Source organism: Ipomoea nil, unplaced genomic scaffold, assembly GCF_001879475.1.
Source record: "Ipomoea nil cultivar Tokyo-kokei standard unplaced genomic scaffold, Asagao_1.1 scaffold1622, whole genome shotgun sequence".
Classification (NCBI taxonomy): domain Eukaryota; kingdom Viridiplantae; phylum Streptophyta; class Magnoliopsida; order Solanales; family Convolvulaceae; genus Ipomoea; species Ipomoea nil.
Window position 1 is genome coordinate 458,779 of NW_017618050.1, and position 20,219 is coordinate 478,997.

The 20,219-nt window shown below is 32.4% G+C and overlaps 1 protein-coding gene across 7 annotated transcripts in view; it reads right to left on the reverse strand.

Moving 5' to 3' along the window:
* Positions 1-15,595, reverse strand: part of LOC109191411 (WD repeat-containing protein 48) — a 36,396-nt gene extending 20,801 nt beyond the window's left edge. The window contains exons 1-20 of one of the 7 annotated variants that reach the window (XR_002055913.1): positions 15,426-15,595; positions 14,354-14,463; positions 12,945-13,103; positions 12,334-12,399; positions 11,682-11,771; positions 11,202-11,507; positions 10,813-10,910; positions 10,190-10,225; positions 9,217-9,337; positions 8,876-9,112; positions 7,908-8,003; positions 7,703-7,768; positions 7,504-7,542; positions 7,291-7,425; positions 6,430-6,791; positions 5,911-6,004; positions 5,184-5,357; positions 4,513-4,648; positions 4,026-4,417; positions 2,179-2,358 (exon numbers count right to left, since the gene is read on the reverse strand). Coding sequence is in view for 4 of the 7 variants with exons in the window: in XM_019342062.1 (XP_019197607.1) it covers positions 4,550-4,648; positions 5,184-5,357; positions 5,911-6,004; positions 6,430-6,791; positions 7,291-7,425; positions 7,504-7,542; positions 7,703-7,768; positions 7,908-8,003; positions 8,876-9,112; positions 9,217-9,337; positions 10,190-10,225; positions 10,813-10,910; positions 11,202-11,507; positions 11,682-11,771; positions 12,334-12,399; positions 12,945-13,103; positions 14,354-14,452 (2,277 nt within the window). In the remaining 3 variants the exon portion in view is untranslated. Of the gene's footprint in view, positions 1-2,178; positions 2,359-3,821; positions 4,418-4,509; positions 4,649-5,183; positions 5,358-5,910; positions 6,005-6,429; positions 6,792-7,290; positions 7,426-7,503; positions 7,543-7,702; positions 7,769-7,907; positions 8,004-8,875; positions 9,113-9,216; positions 9,338-10,189; positions 10,226-10,812; positions 10,911-11,201; positions 11,508-11,681; positions 11,772-12,333; positions 12,400-12,944; positions 13,104-14,353; positions 14,464-15,425 lie in introns of those variants that run through there. The other 6 variants (XR_002055915.1, XR_002055914.1, XM_019342060.1 and 3 more) reach the window with 6 other exon arrangements.
* Between the last annotated feature and the right edge of the window lie 4,624 nt (positions 15,596-20,219).

Here is a 20,219-nt window from a genome sequence, read left to right on the forward strand (position 1 = left end):
TTAGTCTGTATATATTTATCTGTTGTCTCCCCATTGAGACAAGCAAGTAATACAAACTTCTTCTACATCTTTCTCAACAAGTTATATGTGCGGACAGGCGAGCATTAGAGCATTATGGCCACTGAAACTGCAGTATAAACATGCTCGTTGTTAAGTATTACGGAGTATAATACTCGTACTATCCACTATTACATTACATATGCGGATATGCCCAACTCCATTCATTTCTATACATGTCAATTTCCGGATAACTTGTACTGTAAATAATTAATAAATAAATAAATAAATAAATAAATAAAAACTCTGTTTCTCTTCAGATATGAATGAACTCTCAAACATCAATTGATAATCATGATCTAATATGCATATTTTAATCTATTGTTTCTTGAAAATTTATATTTAGATTAATACTATGAACTATTATGTTTAAATATAAAATTTGCAAAATAAAAACACGCATCAAATATAAATAAGAACAAATGGTGATAATAACAAACGTAATAACCTGTTTGATGAAATGATTGAATCAATGATATGGTGATAATGCTGTAATTGTAATGTATGGCATAACAAAACATATCCATAAATCTAATCTAGAAGTATGATGATTGATAAGATTTTAAAGTAGATTACCTGTGAAAAGGATTGCTCTTATTATCATTATTACAGTGCTCAAAAAGAAATGTTTAATGCAAAAGGGAAACGCCACCCATTAATGTGGAATGACTGATTGCGTCCCTGGCCTAAAAGGCAAAGCCTCATCCTTTGTTTATAAAATTTTCATCACATTTAATGACTTATTTTGATCCTATAGCCAAGCCTCATCTTTTGTTTATTTATATATAAAAAACAAAGGATTCAGGTAAAACTGTAAAAATATAGAATAGCTCTCATTTTTTATTAAAATTCTCAATTATTGTTATTAATAAACTTAATAGATGATTACATTATGACCAGATGAATAAACATACTACAACATTACAATTCTCTTTTTTTTTTTTGTCTTTTTAGTGCATTTTTCCTTCTTCCAGTGCACAATTTCCTTCTTCGAGTACAGAGTGCACATTGTTATCTCTTATAGAGCATGCAATTTCTCCTTTTGAGTGCACATTGTTCTACCTTTCACTGCACATTGTTGTGTTTGACACTTGACAATGCACATTGTTAAGCGTAGGTGTCAATTTAAAAAAAAAAAAAAAAAAAACAGTTGAACTTGAAAAAATCACTAATTATTAATTTGAGTTGATTGTGTATTGTTCGTTTATGATTTGTGTTAATAATCCTATATTAAATTTAATCTTTTCAATAATTATCTTCCGCACATTTTTGAAAATCATAAAATGACAATTTTTTTTTTAAAGAGTAATTGATCTTAAATAAATCAATGATTAAAAATTTATTCACATTTTCACCTAAAAACTCCTTTACACCTAATCCTAAGCCTATACATATACACACACATTATGGTGAGATGAGTAAATTTACTTACGTTACAACTCTCATTACCAAATTTGTTGAGATTTTAAAGATTATAATAAGATGAAATTGTACAAAATGTCGTAGAGAATATATAATATATAGATAGATTTTTTTAAATAACAAACATTAAAGTAAATCACTTGAAATAAATAAAGGCTATGATTATAAATAGAAGGAATAAAGTTCAAATTGGCCACTGAACGTAACCTGAAAGTGCAATTAGGCCACTGAACGAAAAAAAAGTGCGATTAGGCCACTGAACACTCCAAAAATGTGCAATTTCACCTGATAGCAGGTTACCCTCAATTTTAACAGGTTATCTGCTTACGTGGCAGCTGAGTTGGCATTTTTAATAAATTTTAATAATAACTTTTTATTAAAAAAAAATTAAAAAATAAAAACGACTTTATTTTATTTTTTATTTAATTTTTTCCAATTTTTTATAAAATTTATTATTAAAATTAATTATTAAAAATTATTTAAAAATTATTAAAAATGCCAACTAAGCTGCCACATAAGCAGGTAACCTGCTAAAATTGATGGTAACCTGCTATCCGGTAAAATTGCATACGTTTGGAGAGTTCAGTGACCTAATTGCACATTTTTTGAGTGTTTAATGGCCTAATTGCACTTTTTTTTCGTTCAGTGGTCTAATTGCATTTTCAGGTTACGTTCAGTGGCCAATTTGAACCTTATTCCTAAATAGAATTTACAGCACAACTTTTTTTCCTGTATCTTTAAAAAAAAAAAAAAAATATAAGATACATATGATGAACTAGTCTGGCAATGAAAGGGGGAAAATATTTTTATTTGGAAGAGGAGAAATTAAACAAACTTCAGTACAGTGTGGTCCTTGCAACACAAATATACCCACCCACCCTTCACCTCCTCGTTTGGAAATATGTGAAATTAACCCACGTTTGAAGAACTTCTGCCTCATTCTTTTTATCTTTATTTTCTTGATGGTATTATAGACGAAAAAGCAAGCAGATAATAACAGCAAAAATTCAAAACTAGAACTAACACCTGCGAGTGAGGAGGGAGGAGAGGATGATTTAAATTGACATGAATGAAAGCTAAGCGTATAGTAATGCATTATGTTTATTATATATAATTTATATATATACTCTTAAATTACTTACCAATAATAGTTGATAGTTGCTTGATAGTGAGCTTACCATCATCCCTTGCATGAGAAGAGAAGTAAAAGAAATTAAATGCATGCACGCATGCCCAAGTTAGGCCAACAAATTAAACATTTATAGATAGAGATAGATCAGATAGAGAATATATAAATTAATTAGTATGTATGTAGCATACCTTGACATCCATTTTCAAATAAGGATTCCCTTCTTTCGAATTTATGCAGTAACATCCCCACTTTCGAAATGCAGTTCCTTTATCTCCATAAAGGCAGGTGTATGAGGAGGATAGAGACAATTGCAAGTAGTCGTGTAGGATGCTCCACCCCCACATGACCGTAACAACTACATCTTCTTGCCAGCTACCCGGTGAGCTATTAGGGAACCAATCATTATTAACAATGAAGGCATAGTTGCTGACATTATTATTATTAGATGCTCAGTTTTACATCATCATCGCTGTGTAAATGAGCTTAGCAATAGTTTATGTCATTGCAAGGTTGTTGAAGTTGCGTGGTTTTGCCATCACACAATGACGTGCAACCGCCTAGTATACGTTGACCATGCGAAAAAGTAGAAGTGAGGAGAGCGTTGCCACAACCGAAAAGCATGAACCTGTTGTAACTAGTAGAGTAATAGAATGGGGTTGCAGATAAATTAGTGTAACCCCCAATTAGGGAGAATGAATTATTGTCTCCCACCATGAAAGGAGTGATTGACTCTTCTAAAACACACAATTTTTTTCTTTGAGTGCACATTGTTCTACTTTCTATTGCAATTTTTTCCTTCTTCCAGTGTACATTTTTATTTCTTCAAGTGCACATTGTTATTTCTTCTAAAGCACACAATTTTTCCTTTTGAGTGCACATTGTTATTTCTACCCATGCACATTTTTAAACACAGTAGGTGTCAAAAAAAAAAATTTAAAATCATGTATTAAATTTAGTCTTTTGTATTGAATTTAATCTTTTCAATTATTGCTTCACATCTTTGTACTTTCCAATATATATATATATATATATATATATATATATATATATATATATACACACGCGCACACACACATATTACGCATTTACTTACATGGTTAGATGAATGCATTTACTTACGTTACAACTCTCATTACCAAATTTGTTGAATGAAATTGTACAAAATGTCATAGATAATATATAATTTATAGATTTTTTTAAATAACAAACATTAAAATAAATAAAGGCTATGATTATAAATAGAATTTACAGCACAACTTTTTTTTTCCTGTATCTTTAAAAAATAATAAAAATATAAGATACATATGATGAACTAGTGTGGCAATGAAAGGGGAAAATGTTTTTATTTGGAAGAGGAGAAATTAAACAAACTTCAGTACAGTGTGGTCCTTGCAACACAAATATACCCACCCACCCACCCTTCCCCTCCTCCAGCCCCTCTCTTTCTCTCTCTTTTTCATGCACAAATCTACATCACCAACAACAAGCTTGAATCGTTGAAAATTTCCTCCATCCTTAAAACACAAATTCTTTCCACCACCAAAACCAAGCCCGGGCTTATAAAACTACTAGTAGAATAATCTTGTAATGGCATCACCGCACCTCCAAAAAACAGAAACTAATGTTCTAATATCCAATTATTCATATCAAGGGAACTGCATGTAAAAATATATTGCCAATCAAAGCAAATATATGGTTCCCATTTCTACAGGATGCAATTTTCACGGATTTGAACCTGCTAGTAGAATTCCCGAATCCTGCCTCAACTATGTTACATCATATCATTAAAACTACCCCTCCTTGGCCCTACACAATAGAGGGAAGTTGATTAAAAACAAACACACGACCAAACATTAGTGAATAATATATATAATACATCAAGAAAATAGAATAATAAAAAGAAAATGCTACCCGACATTCAAATACCTCTAGGCTAGGTCACCTGACTGGTGTCAGCCGATAGTTGAGAACAAGGTCTTCAGGTTTCTTCCATATATAAGCCCGAACTGTGGCTAAGCTCATATCAGGAGATAATACCTAAGAAAGGACAAGTATGTTTTATTAGGAAAGAAAGGGATTGTCCAGCCATCTCTAAACAGCTCATTGAGAACATAATAATAATAATATTAAAACATAAAAACAAATAAACAGAGAAGATGAAGAAAGAACTCTGCACATAAACAACATTACATTCTTGAATGACCTAGAAATACAACATAAATGTCATTCATTCCCTAAGGTAGATGATAGTATAAAAGCAAGCCCGTTCAGTCAGTAGCATCATATTATAAAACAGTAAGAATAGAAGCTATATTAACTTAACATGTTTACATTATGTAAACGTGTTCTCATTTAAGTCCTTTAAATTACTTGACAATATTCTAAGATTTCAACTAGCTTTGGTTCCATGCATGAAAGATGCAACTGAGTTTATGAATTGAGGAATAATATTACTGTTCCATGCCTGAAACGACATCTAAATCTATGAATTGATGAATAAAATTAATTAAAATTTTGGGATGTAACTTTGCTCAATGGTACGGTATCTCAATCAAAGGTTGCATAAACTTGCCTGGCTATTGCACAAGACCTCAATAGAAGGCTTAAGCTTTTGCCAAGGTTTAAGGCCAGACCGAAATTCTCCAACACCTAAGGCAGGTCCCCCAGGAGCAAAAGTCCCGTCTGAATTCAAACTATCCAATGGCGGCTTATCAAGAACCATCTTTTCAATGACATAGTTGATAACCTTTAAAGAGAAGGGAAAAAAAGTGCAACACATTAAATCTAAGATTAAAAAAAATGTTGCGCGTCTATTATCTACTTTGAGACAATTTTATTTAAAATTAATGTTCTCCCATAAATTAATAAGAATTTCTCTCTAAAATAAGGGAGGTCTATGCAATTAAAAATTGACAAGAATTAGGTACAAAATGTGAATCTCATGAATTAAATGCTCAATTTGAACATAAATAGAAAATGTTGACCCTATATATGAATTATGAAAAATACTGAGGTTCCCCTTAATGTTCTTCAAATGTATCTTAATGTATATGAGATGTCCAATGGGTGTGTAATAGAAAGGACAGAACCACATGAATGATATAGGTGTCTCATCTCCATCTTTTAGGTTGGCAAAATCCCTTTTAAGTAATCACCTGTTCCTCCAAATTATACCAACCATATCCTTACTCTCCATTCAATGCATTCCATTGTGATTATCAAAATTCGTATTATTCAACAATTTTCTGAGCTAAATTTTGATTCATACAAATTAAAGTGCATTGAGTAGAAGCTCTTACTTTATGTATTCTCAAGATACGAGGAGCGCTCAATTTTCCTTGAGTAAGTATCTGAACAGTAGAACCTTCACATGGATGCAAATAAAAGCTGCATCTGCAGAAAATAAAAAAATAAAATTAGGAGAAATAAATTCTCAAAATGAGAACCACAAGATGAAAAATGAACTGCTGTGTATTCATGCTGATACCAAAATAGAATCATTCGTCAACTAATTTCTCAAATTGGTCAATTTAACAAACATTTGACTGGGAGAAATTAAGAGATAACAAAAACATTTTTCAGTGTTCAGTTTCAAAAACATTGCTAAATTTGTATGTACATAATGCAGATAACAACAAAGGAAAGCAATCAGATTTCCAGTAGTAAGAAAAAAAGTATTTGATAGGTTACTAAATCTTTAAAATGCATTGCCATAGTGGAAACTAACTGTCTAACTCCTTACTTTCTAGTGTCCTTGCAACATGGAAATCAAAGAAATCTGAAAGTAAGTTACAAAGACAATTAGAAACAAAACATACTTGGTATTTTCCCTTGGAGGAAGCCGATTATTCAACACGCAGTCCAGAACCCACCAGGGGAAATCCTTCTCATCTTCCGTTCCATCTAAGTCTGTAATTTTCTTTCTCCATGGCCCACCTTGAGAGCCCTCCGTAATGATAGATGGAGGGGAAACTGCTGAAAACTCAAATGGTGGATATACAGCAGAATCGTTATCTGCATTACTATCTACCTCAACTCTTGATACAGCTAAATTCCTAGAAGAGATGTCCTTTCCAGGTGGGACCTCCCCATTTCCTGACACCTGGGATCCAAATCTCTGCCTTCTTTTGGTTAACCAATGAGCCAAAAGACCTTTAAGGGTTTCTCGTGCCAAATTAATCTATTACATAATTCAGGAGATTATGAATCAGTTCTATTTATTACGCAAACCAATTTAAACAGAAACATAGCAAGCTGTTTTACTGAAAACCATCAGCAATAAAACACACCACTTTAAAAGTTTGCCAACCAATAGAATGCCCAAAGATGCAAAAACTGTGATTAGTAATAACTTGTTGAATTGAGGACAATTGCAATAGTCTTTATCTGAGCCATACTTGCATTAGAAGTTTAGTTACCAATACTTTCTTGATTTGGGTATGTTTTTGTTTTAATTCTATGGTTATTTTACAATTATTTCAATAATACTTATGTAACCTCATCTCAAAAGACTTTATTATATATCTCAAATTTTATACCCTAATCCAAGTTATTAGTACAATTTCTTGCTAGGCAGATTTTCCTTGGAAGTATCATATGGAAAATAAACAAAAATTATCACAATGGTTATATAGGTACTATTAATCAAGAACTGAAGCACAGAAATTCACAGTAAATACCTTGTCATCCTCAGGCTTCCCAGCAATGTTAAGGTCCACAGAATACATCTCAGCAGAGAAGCATTGGGGTGTATCCAAATGTACAGACAAGTTTCCAAGCCTTGTATCCACAGTAAACCATGCAGGTATGCTTACCTGAAGAAGCAAACAAAGGTTAAAGGAAAATCAAGAAGAAAGCTGGGAAATTACTACAATTAGAATATCAGTTCCTACCATCTCAAAAAGTTCTTCTTTCTTCTTCTCAAATGAGACCTAATAGTCAGGAGATAGAAATCACAAGTTAGAGAAAAGATTTTTTTAAAACAGGATTGAAATAAATAAATAAGGCCCCGGAGATTCCCCAGATGAGGAGAAAACACAGAATAACTGTCAGATTGCTTTCTGAAGGGAGTCCAAATCATTTAATACTAACCTCACCATAGTTTTCAATCACAGAGCCTCTTGTAATCTCCCACAATTTCACTGCACCAGCAGTATCCTTGGAAAGGCACAGTCCAGTATCAGATAACACAACCGAATTTAGTGTCACAACGCTAAGCCTCATAGAAATTGAACAGCGAGGACTAATGACCAAATGTAGGAAGTTAATACTAACTACTAAGTGTGCTCTTTATTACCTTAGTAAGGACATGCCTTCTGTTGTTTAGGATCTCATGTTTAACTATTCCTGGAGTCCCAGGAATGCTAAAGGATGGTTCTCTATAAACAGGCACCTGCATGATTGCTTAACAGTCATTTTCGTACTCTCAAACAAAGATTATACCTCATACCCCAGAGTAGGAGAGAGCCTACAGGGATGATGGATGAAGGGATGAGGAGAACCCATGGCAATAGAAAGATAAACACGAGTAATTTGATAATGATTTATATGGAACATATCTGCTCATCAAATTGAGTTTCCCCACCAATGAAAAGAGACATAATAAAACAAGTTGATTATAACATAGAAGAGAAAAGATCTACAAACAGTAGAACACTTGTAGCCATTTAGTGCTTAAAATCCAAAAAAAATGAGAAGATAGTGGAACACATGCTAGCAAAGCATGTTACATATCATGCCAGATCTGAAAAATCCTAAAGATGGTTCAGGTGTTGTATTTAAGCCCAAAAAAGTAAACAAATGAATAAAAAGATAAAAGGTTAAAGCAAGCATAGTCCAATCTATTTGTACAATTTTAGTCCCTTCTCTTTGTTTCTTTTCTTTTCTTCCCCGCCCTTTTTAGCACACCAAAGGCACCCAAAAAAAAAAAAAAAAAAAAGAGAGAGAGAGGAAAGGAGCGATTTCCCATATCTTTCGTTAAATAACGTATTCAACAATTATTTAATTTTATTTAGAAAGGTAAAAATGAAACAAAGTTGTTCAGAAGAACAAATGATGCCAAAATAATTTATGGTGTGCTCTGTTGACAAAAGATAATACAAGTCCCTGAAGATCAATTTATATATATACCAACCCCTTTCTAAAATCTAGAAGCAAATTTGAAACCTCATAAATGCACAACAGCACAAGCACATGAAGTCTGACTTCTGAGCAATTAGCAGCCATAGTCAGCCAAGAAACTTAAGAAGAAGAAATTTGACTTACAGGTGTTGATCCCTCTAATGAAATCCTTGCTCTAGAAAATGACAAATTTCCAGCCAAGAATGAACCTCCTCTTTGGAAAACTTTCAGGGGATTCTGCACTTCTGCCGGCCATCTATGTACAGAAGAATCAGTTGTTGCTACCCATATTCCATCATCATGCAATGCCAATTGCACAATTGGGTGTTCCTTTGTACATAGTAGTACACTCTCTCTTGTTGCCAGGTCTGTCAAGTATAACTGCAAGAACAAAGTGCAGTCAAAGGAGATGGACAGAAAAAGGGTAGGATCTAGGAAAAAGATAAAAATGTGATGTACTGTGGTTAAGCCACAATTCCACATACAGAGAGGTCTCTTCCACCACTGTAGACATGACTAAATGATGGAGTGCTAGCAAGTGCCCAAACAGAATCTGTATGCACAGCATAGGAGTGTACACATCGCTGTTGGCCAAGATCCCATAGCCTACAGAATTGAAACATTTCAAGTCAACTATGTGATTGGATAAGACAAACAGATGAGGGTGAGGTATAATTGATGTCACTTTCTCAAACTATTACGAAATCCACAAGAATAGACTAAACAGTCAAATCCAGGCAGTTGAGAAATGGAAATTTCTTCAATCACTTGCCAACTTCCTACTTTACTGGCTATGTGATGGGTCAAAACTCAAAACTCATTTGAGGCAAGTGTAGTTACTGCAACTAATCAAGGAAAGCATCCAAAATCACAAGAGACTTTATGAACAAATTAAAAAAGATCTATTTATGGTAAGTATAGACAAACATATCTCTTACTCTTTGCTGAAGTTTATGACTAATTATGATGTGGATTGTGAATAATCCATAATCTACTCCAAGTCACTGATGAATTAGTTTAATAAGCAAAAATATATTGAACAATCCATACCCGTAAGTCTTTACCAAACATGTAAAATGTAGAATACTTTATCTATAATTTCAATAATCTGATTAATAATTTTTAACAAAAAGGTACAATGTAAATTTGAAAAAATAAAATAAAAATTGCAAACCATAGTTGAATAACACAGTTACACAGATATACAAAAATTCAAGAAAACAACACAAAACTGTATATTATTCTCCCTTTTTTTTTGTTTAAAGACAACAAGAAACCATTATGACCACATAAATAAAATTAACTCGGACTCCACTGGAAATCACTCTTTCCCAGCCACATAATGCAGAATGGAAAGAGAAAACTGCACTTTATTTCACAGAATACAGAAATAAAAATTCAACCAAGAAATATGTTTTGAGTCCCTTTTTGTTATTATGTTAATTAGTGATGAGTTACCTGATCATGGAGTCAGAGGATCCTGATAGGCAGAACCTGAAATTGGTTGTAGATAAAAGTTTATCACTCAGAGACACTAGAATAGTCAAGCATGAAAGACATTGACAACCAAAAAGAATACATCAAATAATTTTAGCAACTACTAGTGGCATGCTTTTGATTACCTAAGCTAAAAAGTACCGTGTTCCCAATGCAATGACAAACTGCTTTTAATATTTTTTTTTAAAAATGTTAAAAAGAGCTAAGCACCTTCAAGTAGCACTTCTGACTCCTTAATACACATCTTAGACTATTGGAACAAAGAAAATGTTTCAACATTGTGATACATCAAGTAAATTCCTATCACCTCCATTCATAAAAAAAAAAATTACATGTTCAACTAAAAAAAAAGTTAAATCCTAAATTAGCTGAAGTCTACAAGAATTCCCTTTTTCATTCTCTTTTTTGAGAGTGGGTGGAGATGGGGACTTAGCCATGAATGAGCCAACTAAATAACTGTATTATTGTACTCTAGCATCTACAAATTTTCCTTCCAACACAATTTACGATATTATAGTGCAAGCATAATTTGATACCGCCAGATCATAGATACATAGACAACCAAAAGTCAATGTCCAACAAACCTGCCAGTAGAATCCAGTAGCAGTGCTCGAATGTTATCTGTATGCCCTCTAAGTTTCATAGTCTTTGAGCCAGTTCTTGGATCCCAAACACGTATAACCTATGAGAAACCAAAATATTGTGACACAGAGAATTACAAATTTATTAACCACCAAACAATGAATAAAGCAAAAAAGGAGGCATTATTCAACTGCAGCTCTGGAATAGAGGAGCCCAAACTTTAAAAGATCTTAGAATTCCAAAAGTATTAAGTAATCATGCAAGGAAATGTATAAGAAAGAGAAGAAATATATCTTTCAACTGCTACTCTGGTATAGAGGAGCGAAAACTTGAAAGATTACAATGAGCAACCGCTTCAGAAACTAGAATTAGCTAGCCTACCAGAATATACCTTCTCAGTTCCACCAGAAACAAGTAGGGTCCCACTTTCATTCATTCCCAATGCATAAACTGATTCCTTGTGTCCTTTTGCAGCAGTAGGAGCATATACTTGGGACTGAGTAGGATGCAAGGAAATATTGTTGCTTGAGCTAATAGGTCGAAGACTTGTAACTGGCAATGAATTTGCTGTGCCATTGACACCATTAGAACATTCATCTTCAGTCCCATCACTTGACTTAGAGACAGGAGCAAGTGCAGCTTCAAGATCCCATACGAAAACCTCTCCACCAAGGCCAGCAGATGCAAAGATATTGTTCTATCATTGATGATTACGTAAGGGGGGTCAGAAATTGATGGTAATTAAATTCACAATTTGCCTCGAGATTGATGTGTAAGTTTAGACTGAAGCAACTAAATATCTAAATGCAATAATCAATTAATCATAGACCATAGTTAACTATCAAAGAAAGACTTCCTGATTTGAATTTACATTTGCTTCAGCTGCAGCAAGGCATGTGACATAGTCAGAATGCTGACGAAGTGTCCTAGCACAAACCCCATCAGATAAGCTATTCCACACCTAAACATCCAGTAAAATTGAAAACATAAATAGAACTGATGAGATATAGATAATCCATGGTTCATGAAATAGTTCAGGAATAGAATATCATTCTACGGAATAAACCTATTTCTCCATTTGGTTCGTTTTCTATTCAGCAGAATTAGTTATTCCCTTTGCAAAGAAAATAACCATTCAAAGGGGCCTTGGTATTAACTTTTCCTGACATTTCTAGAATAACTCAATTTTCATAATGTCAAAAATGCACCTTTTGTACATATACACATAACTAAACACACACACACAAAATTCTAGATATGGGTATTTTACCATTTGACTGTTTATTCCTTTTTCATTCCTTCAACCAACCAAACACTGAAATATAAACCCTTTTGTACTGTTTTCTGTAAACCAAATAATGGAATAGTATACATTCCATCCTATTCCTTGATTTCCTTCTGGAACCCTATTTGGATTCCCTTTAGTTTCATTCCATGAACCAAATACCACATTACCACATAAGAATTTTATAGAGAAGGTGGGAGTAGGGGAAAGCAGATAATTTTATAAGGGAGGAATATACCTTGACTGTAGTGTCGGAGGAACATGACACTAATGTGTTACCACTTGTTAGAACAGCATCATTTACCTGCACAATTAGTGAACCAAAAATATAAAATGCAAAATATATATATATATATATATATATATATATATATATATATATATATGAATTCAAAAAACACTTAAAATAGAAAAAGAAGCCGGGGATAAAGGGGTGAAAAGAAGACTGACTTAACAGAAATATCTGCAAGAATGTATAGAAATAATGAAGAAAAAAAAAAAAAAAGTTTCATAGTTTCACATGACTAAATCGCTTATTCTCATCACCAGCAAGCAATGAAAAGAAAATTAAATAACTACAGGTGCAAGCTTCCAAATGAATCTATATATTGTGATATGTTGATTTGTTGGTTCAAAATTACTTTTCACCACCAATCAGGACCATTAGCGGGTGATATTTAAGTTTAAATAACACTTTGATAAAAGCAAATGAAATGTATTAATCTCTATTCACTAAAGGTATAGCCAAGTTTGTGAAAACATATAAGTAACATCAGATTTGACAAAGTTTAACAAAACACATACAAATGCAAGGTAATAAATTTAACAGTAAATAAAAAAGGGCAATACCCAATCAACATGGGACTCAAACGTCGCAGAGCAAGTGGCACCATCTTCAGCCAATGCCCATCTTTTTAATGTGCCATCACGGCTACCAGTAAATAGGTAGTCACATCCATCAGGCACAGATGACTTCGATACAGCCAAGCAATTCACACCAGCACAATGCTACATAAAACCAGAATGAATAACGATAAAGTTTGCACTTATCTGGCAGCATAATGGAGTCACTTATACTCAACAACATATGAAGATTCATTAAAATCAGAGAATAAAATAAACAAGGTTCAAAACCCATTTGGCTAACTTGCATTTCATTTTTCCACATCAAACTAGTTTTCAGTGACAACTTTAGAACTTCAGCATAATGCAACGTAAAAATTGTAGACAAAGAAGAAGAAGGAGGAAAAAAAAAAAAAGCAATGCTGTTTTTTTATGGCAGGCTTCAAGGAATCAAGCTTATATACCCTAACACTAATTCCAACAAGCATCAGCTTCAAGTTAATACTATCAAGCCATGCCTAGGTTAACAACAATAGAAAGGAATTGGATCGGGTACCATGTATAGGATACCAACATCCAAGTACATGTGAAGATGCAAAACATACAAAAACTTTCTCATCAGAGAGTTTTTGGTCAAGTGAGGGGAAAAAAATAAACTAGCGGAACTCAACTTAAAATGAACTGCAATGATAGCACAACATTCATAAAGAAGTTGTGCATGCCTTTCCTCTTTCATTTTCTACATCAACTTCATTTATTATATTGCTGAAAAGTCAGTCCTCTGGATATATATGCAGGAGTATGTTTCTCAAGATCCTATACGAGAATTTCTTTTTTGTATACTATCCTATACATTAAGGAATCATTAAGGATAGGTGTCAGCAGCAAGAACGAAGAAGCACCAGTCTAAGCCTTTTCTTTAAGCAAGTTTTTCCTATTAACAAGTGATTTCAAAATTGGAAAGTTTTCAGTTCTATTTAAATGCACCTGTACTTGTTTGTCATTTTTCTTCTCCCACCACAAGAATGACTTGAAGACTTTAAAAACTGCATAACTCCTCTAACCCCACTCTACATTTTTGCCACTTTTAGGTAGTTCTTCTCACATATTCTTCTCACTTTTTTGAATGATTGCAAAGGTTTCCTCAATATAATTCAGTGTTCCTCTCTGCTAGAGATTTTTTTTTATAGAAATGAAGGCCTTTGTTGATGAGAAGTAGAAGGAATCAATCAATTCAGATCATATATGAGGATATTTTCCTTCATTGTTCAATGGTGCTAACATTTGCACTTGTTAACTTTGGGCCAAGATTCTTACAGACAACTTTTTTGACAAAACAAAGGCTTCCAAACCACCAAACAAACAAACAAAAATGAGGAGTTAGAATCACAGCTCAAAATGAACTTATAGAATACCTTGGTATCATCTGCATCATTCAACACATACGTCAACCTCTTCTCCTTGCGAGGCCTACTTGAGTTGGATGTGTTGCCTACACTCGCTACACGGTGCATTGCACAAATCCCTATAGAAACACTCCTATTAATTATCCAAAAAATATAATTTATATACTCCACAGACATAACAAACCACATATAAATATATAACAGATCAATACATAACAGGTCATGCTAAGATCCAAACCAGAAACAATAAATGAAATAATAGTGTTTTTTTGAGACAATTGGTGCCAATAATGGTCCTAATGGATGCCAGTGGCATCACATTTCATCTGGCTGTATTTAGTTCACATTACATATGGTAGCAAATTTGTTACCCGTATAGTCAATCAGTGTTATGTAACAGATAACATTTCATATAGCTGTAATTGGTGCAACATCATTACAGAATATTATTTCTAACTTCTAAGAAAATTATAATCAATCATAGGTATTAAAAAAAAAAAAAAAAAAAAAAACATTGGTAACTGCAACGAACTGGAAATTAAAAGTCTAATAGACTGTAGGAATTCATTTCTGTAGAAAAGCGATATTAATTTCACATATTAATTACAGTTTTATGAAAAGACTAGTCAAATTTCCAACCATTCAAAAAGGCTTCTAAAACCACTTATATATATGCCATAAAATCAAACCATCAAAGCAATTCAATCCATTGGGAGTTATGTTTCTCATCGCATCCGTTCCTATCAGACATGATTCAAGAACGGCAGAGCATGTAGGTTGAGTTTGAATGCACAACACAATTATCCTCAAATCTCACTAACCCAAAAGTTGAGCGAATCTTTAAACACTTGCGATACAATAATACACTCAAATCTCCAGGATTTATCTGCTTCATCAGTTACTAACACAACCCTCAGATTTCAAATCTCCATAAACAACTTCCGCCGGCACTTAATACAGAATTGAACTATTGAATAACGAAAGATGAAATCAGCTCCAGAAATTGACACACCCCGAGATCATCTCCACAAAATTTAGTCAACTCTGCTGGAAGAAAAATCAAAAAATTGTGCATGAATACCTTCATATAGAGTCGATTTCAGAGCTTTTTATCTACGATCTTGAAGCAAGAAGGGTCATCATCCACAAGAATTTGAGCAAGCAACGTCGTATGTGAGAGTTTGAGAAATGGGAGTGAATGACGTTATCGAGGGAGAGAGAGAGAATATTAGGGTTCGTCTCTTTCGTTTTTCTTTTTTATTTCGTGTTATTACAGCTAGTCAGCTACTAAGGTTCGTTAAATTACAAAACCACCCTCTATTCCTCATATAAACACATGCCCAAACGGTTAACGGGAATTTTTTTTTTGTTTAAACATAAAAAATTGTCTGGGTGTCTTTTATCTTTAATCACCATTGTTTATTAGATATAAATTTTTATTTCACATATTTATCTATTTATGTCATTAAATTATTCATAATAGTGGAGATATTTTGTGATTTTTTAGAAGTTTTTGTAAGTGTGATTAAGAAATATAATAGAGGAGGGAAGAGGAAAAATATTTAAAAAAATAAAAAACAAAATAAAATTGATTTAAAAAAATGTCAATGCGCCCACTGGGCACACTTTGTGATAGTTACGCAAGACTGTTACGAGTTGTCTATTTTTACTGTGGGTTCCACATTTCTGCTAATATCTCCCTTCTTTACTGATAAACCTCAACTCTCTCTCTTTTGCTTCTCTCTTCGGCAACATGACTCTTTTTTTTTTGGAAATTGTACATTATTCCTAGATGTGGATGACCTTAGTATAATTCACTTCCAATTTGAAATTCACAGTTCAAAGTTTGGAATTAATTAATTAGATATATTCAAATTTAAACTTTATGAAAAATGTTTAGTTCTATTTCAAATCAATTCTTCCTTCCACCCTCAATTTTTATTATTATTGAAATCATCCAAGTTCAACTCCCTAAAACACAAAATTTCTAACTTCAATCCAGCTTTGAAGTTAGAACATTTTAAATTAAACAATAATTTTGTGTTTAAATTTAATTTTATCTAGACTAAGATACCAATATATTATAAATATTTCGTGAATGATTAAAGTTCATGAAGTTCTCTACATAGTTTCTCCTTTGATTGCACATTTTTGTCTCTTTGAGTACACACTATTGGTCTTTGAGTCAGGGTTGTAAAAATCAGTCTAGGCGCCCGCCTAGGCCCCTCTAGACCGTGGCGATTTCCCCCCTAGGCGCCCGCCTAGGTTACCGGCCGCCTAGCGCCTAACTCGGCCGATTTGGCCGCCTAGTGTCTAAGTTAGTCGAGTTAACTCGTTCATTTCGGTCGAGTTAACCCGATCGGCTCGGCCTATTTTTTTATTATATATATGTGTGTGTGTGTGTGTGTGTGTGCGGGCGCGCATACATATATATAATATGACATATATACACTCGTAAACTAGTTTGATACTTTGAATATTTGGATGATTGAAGTATTTGAGTATTTTTAATATTTAATATTGTTTTAATGTTTTTTTTTAAACTATTGTTTTGATGTTATGACTTATGAATTATCATTAATTCATTTATTTGGATGTGTTATTTGATTAAATGTTGAAAAAAACTTCATTAAAATCTAGCGCCGCCTAGGCGCTGTCCGGGCGCCCGACTAGCGCCTAACACCTACTGCAACCATGCTTTGAGTACACATTTTTGTGTATTTAAGTGCACTTTTTTCTCTTTTAAGTGCATTATTATGGGTCAATGTTTATTATAGCAATTGTTTTCTTTTCAACAACGTATAACTATATTTCTATTAAAATTTGTGAGATTTACAAATGATTTGTAAAAATTACAATTCAGATTGCATTTGTCTTCGGTGTGTGTAGAGTAAAATACATGTATAGAACGATAATTTGAAAGAAGAACAAAAAACTTGTGGGCTTTTGTGAATTTTGGGCTTGTAAGCTTAGGTTTTTGGATTAATTTATTCCATTGTTATACCCCGCACCATGACGCGCGTAATAATGTGCGCTCCGCGCTTCCCAAAATGATGTCATTTTGAGAGTCGGAGAAGGGAGTTAACGTGATTATGTGTATTTGTTTATATCATTATGTGTATTTGTTTATACAATTATGTATATTTTATATACAATTATGTGTGTTTGTTTATACAATTATGTGTATTTGTTTATATAATTAGATATATTTTTTTATACAGTTATGTAAAACGACGTCGTTTTGTATCAGGGCGCACAATGCAATGCGCGCCCTGATGCACGATATAAATTGCCTAATTTGTTGAGCCTTTTTCTATGGGCTTTTGTTAGTTGTGTTTGAGATGTGGGCTTTGATTTATTGGGCCAAAGTTTTGTTGGATTAACTTTCACATAGTGTTGTGTTTTGTTTTGTTTTTTTTTTTTTTGGGAAATTCACATAGTGTTGTTTTATTAATGGAAAATGTTCTTTTTCACCTCTTATATTTCTCTTCCGAACATTTATTTCTTGACGAGACTTTCTTTTATTGGGTGTCAATTAATTGACTGACTCTATCACTAATTAAAAATTAAATTTAGCTACTAATAAGATAATGGTCCTATTTGGTAGATGACTATCAGCTAATTGGGTTATTTAGAGGATATAACTAGTTGATAACATTAGTTGATTGTAGAAAATTGTTTGATAAATTAGTTGTTAGTTGTTAGCTGTTTGGTATAATTTTTTTTCAAAAAATTAATTGAAAAAGTTGTTTTAAGCAGCTTTTTAAATTTTAGCATTTTAAATTTTTAAATTATAAACAGATAAATTAACCAAATACTTATATTATTTTTAATCAAGGTAAACAATTAATAATGGTTAAATAAGTCAAAATTGACTGATAAACTAATTATTTAATTAAACAGGACCAGTGTCGTATTCAAATGGAAAGGTAGAGAAAATACAGAAAGGTTTATAACATTGTTCTTTATGAATTATTTAGTGAGATGTCGCGCAAAGCTTGCCTCATGTCAGGCTTTTAAATTTCTAATTCACGTTGAGTTAATGATTTTAAATTAGTGAATTACATCAAGACAAAATAATACTCGGTAATAATTATTGGTGTTTTTTTTTTTGAGGAAAATTATTGGTGGCTTAGATAATGGAAGATGCACAGATAATTTGTCTTAAAGAAACTAAAATAAATACTTATTATGTCATATATAATATTTCTCACATACCAATGATACCATACTATTTACACTTTTGTTGTTTATTATTTATATTCAATATTTAAATTTTAGAAAAGTCACATTCTAATTTTTTTTTTCTATATATTTAACTACTAAAATAGTACTAATTTTCGTTGGGGTAAAATGAACCCCATGGTTGCAATGTGGCTATGTCATTGCCCTGCTCTACTTGCAATGTGACGTTTGATTGGAATGAATGAATTTAAAAAGAAATGAAATAAATTTTGTGTAAAAAAATAATGTGAAAATTCAAATTTCATTGTTTGGTATGTATGAATCATATTAATGGAAATTGAACGGAAACAAGTGAACAAAGAATAAAATGTCTTTATGTACTAATAATAACAACAACAATAAGAATAAGAATGGTAGAATTACCATTTGCTGTGAAATTCCAAATCCATAGGTTGTGGAATTTCAATTCTGATGAACCATAAAAATTGCCATTCGTCCAATCAAATAATGAAATTTTAAATTTCATAAAATTTGATGAGAATGAAATTACAATTATATCATAATGAACATCCCATTAAGGTAGTACCCTAACATATTAATTAAGTTACAAGTCGAAATAAATACTAATGAAATAATTATTGAAAGCTATGATGGGAATTGTAGAGCAGCCACACTATTTATTTATTTATTTATTTTTATTATTGCTGTTTTCCATCTATTGAAAGTCTTTCAATTTTTGAACGACCTGTAAGACTTGCAAATGTGACTTTTGCATGCTTTGCCATCTTTTAGGCTTTTTAATTATATATATATATATATATATATATATATATATAATAAATTTTAAATTTATTGTATTATATTTTGAAGATAAGTTAAAGATAGCCTTCGAAATCTCAAAGCAATGATGTCACAATTGCATGAATTGAGGCCCTTAGTGTGTAATATAATAAAAGAGTTACATCAATCCTGCATATAAATGGGGGCATTTTTTGTCATAATGAAAGAGTATTGATTGAAGTTTTCAATTATCCTTTGAACTTGTTGTGGAATTCTAGTCATGGTTGGTGCATAGGCCCAGAGCCCCAGACCCTTATTTGGTCAAACTTCTATTATTATATATGGGTATAATGTTATGTACTTTTTTTTTCCTTTTATTTATTTTTATCTGATCAAGAGGTGTTCTGTCAAGCAGATTCTAATTGTAGGAGGAGCTCGTTAGGGCAAATTATATCGTGCACCGTGGTGCATAATCGATTATGCACAGCGCATCAAAACGACATCGTTTTATTTAATGAAGAGAAACAGAATCCGTTTTGCGCTGTTCTACACCGTTCCGTAAAAAATAACTCTGTTCTTTAGTTGCATTTTGTATACACTGCAGTTTCAGTTCAACACAACTACAATTTCATTTTGATATAACTACAGTTTCATTTTGATATAACTACAGTTTCATTTCGATATAACTACAGTTTCATTCAATATTTATACATTCAAATATGTGAAAATATTATTTAATTTTATTTTATATACACTATAGTTTCATTAAAACACAACTACATGATCATTTCGATATAATTACAGCTTCATTGTACAATATACACTCGAATATGTAAAATGTTATTTCAGTTTCATTTTATATATACTGCAGTTTCATTTCACCACAACTACAGTATCTTTTTAATATAAC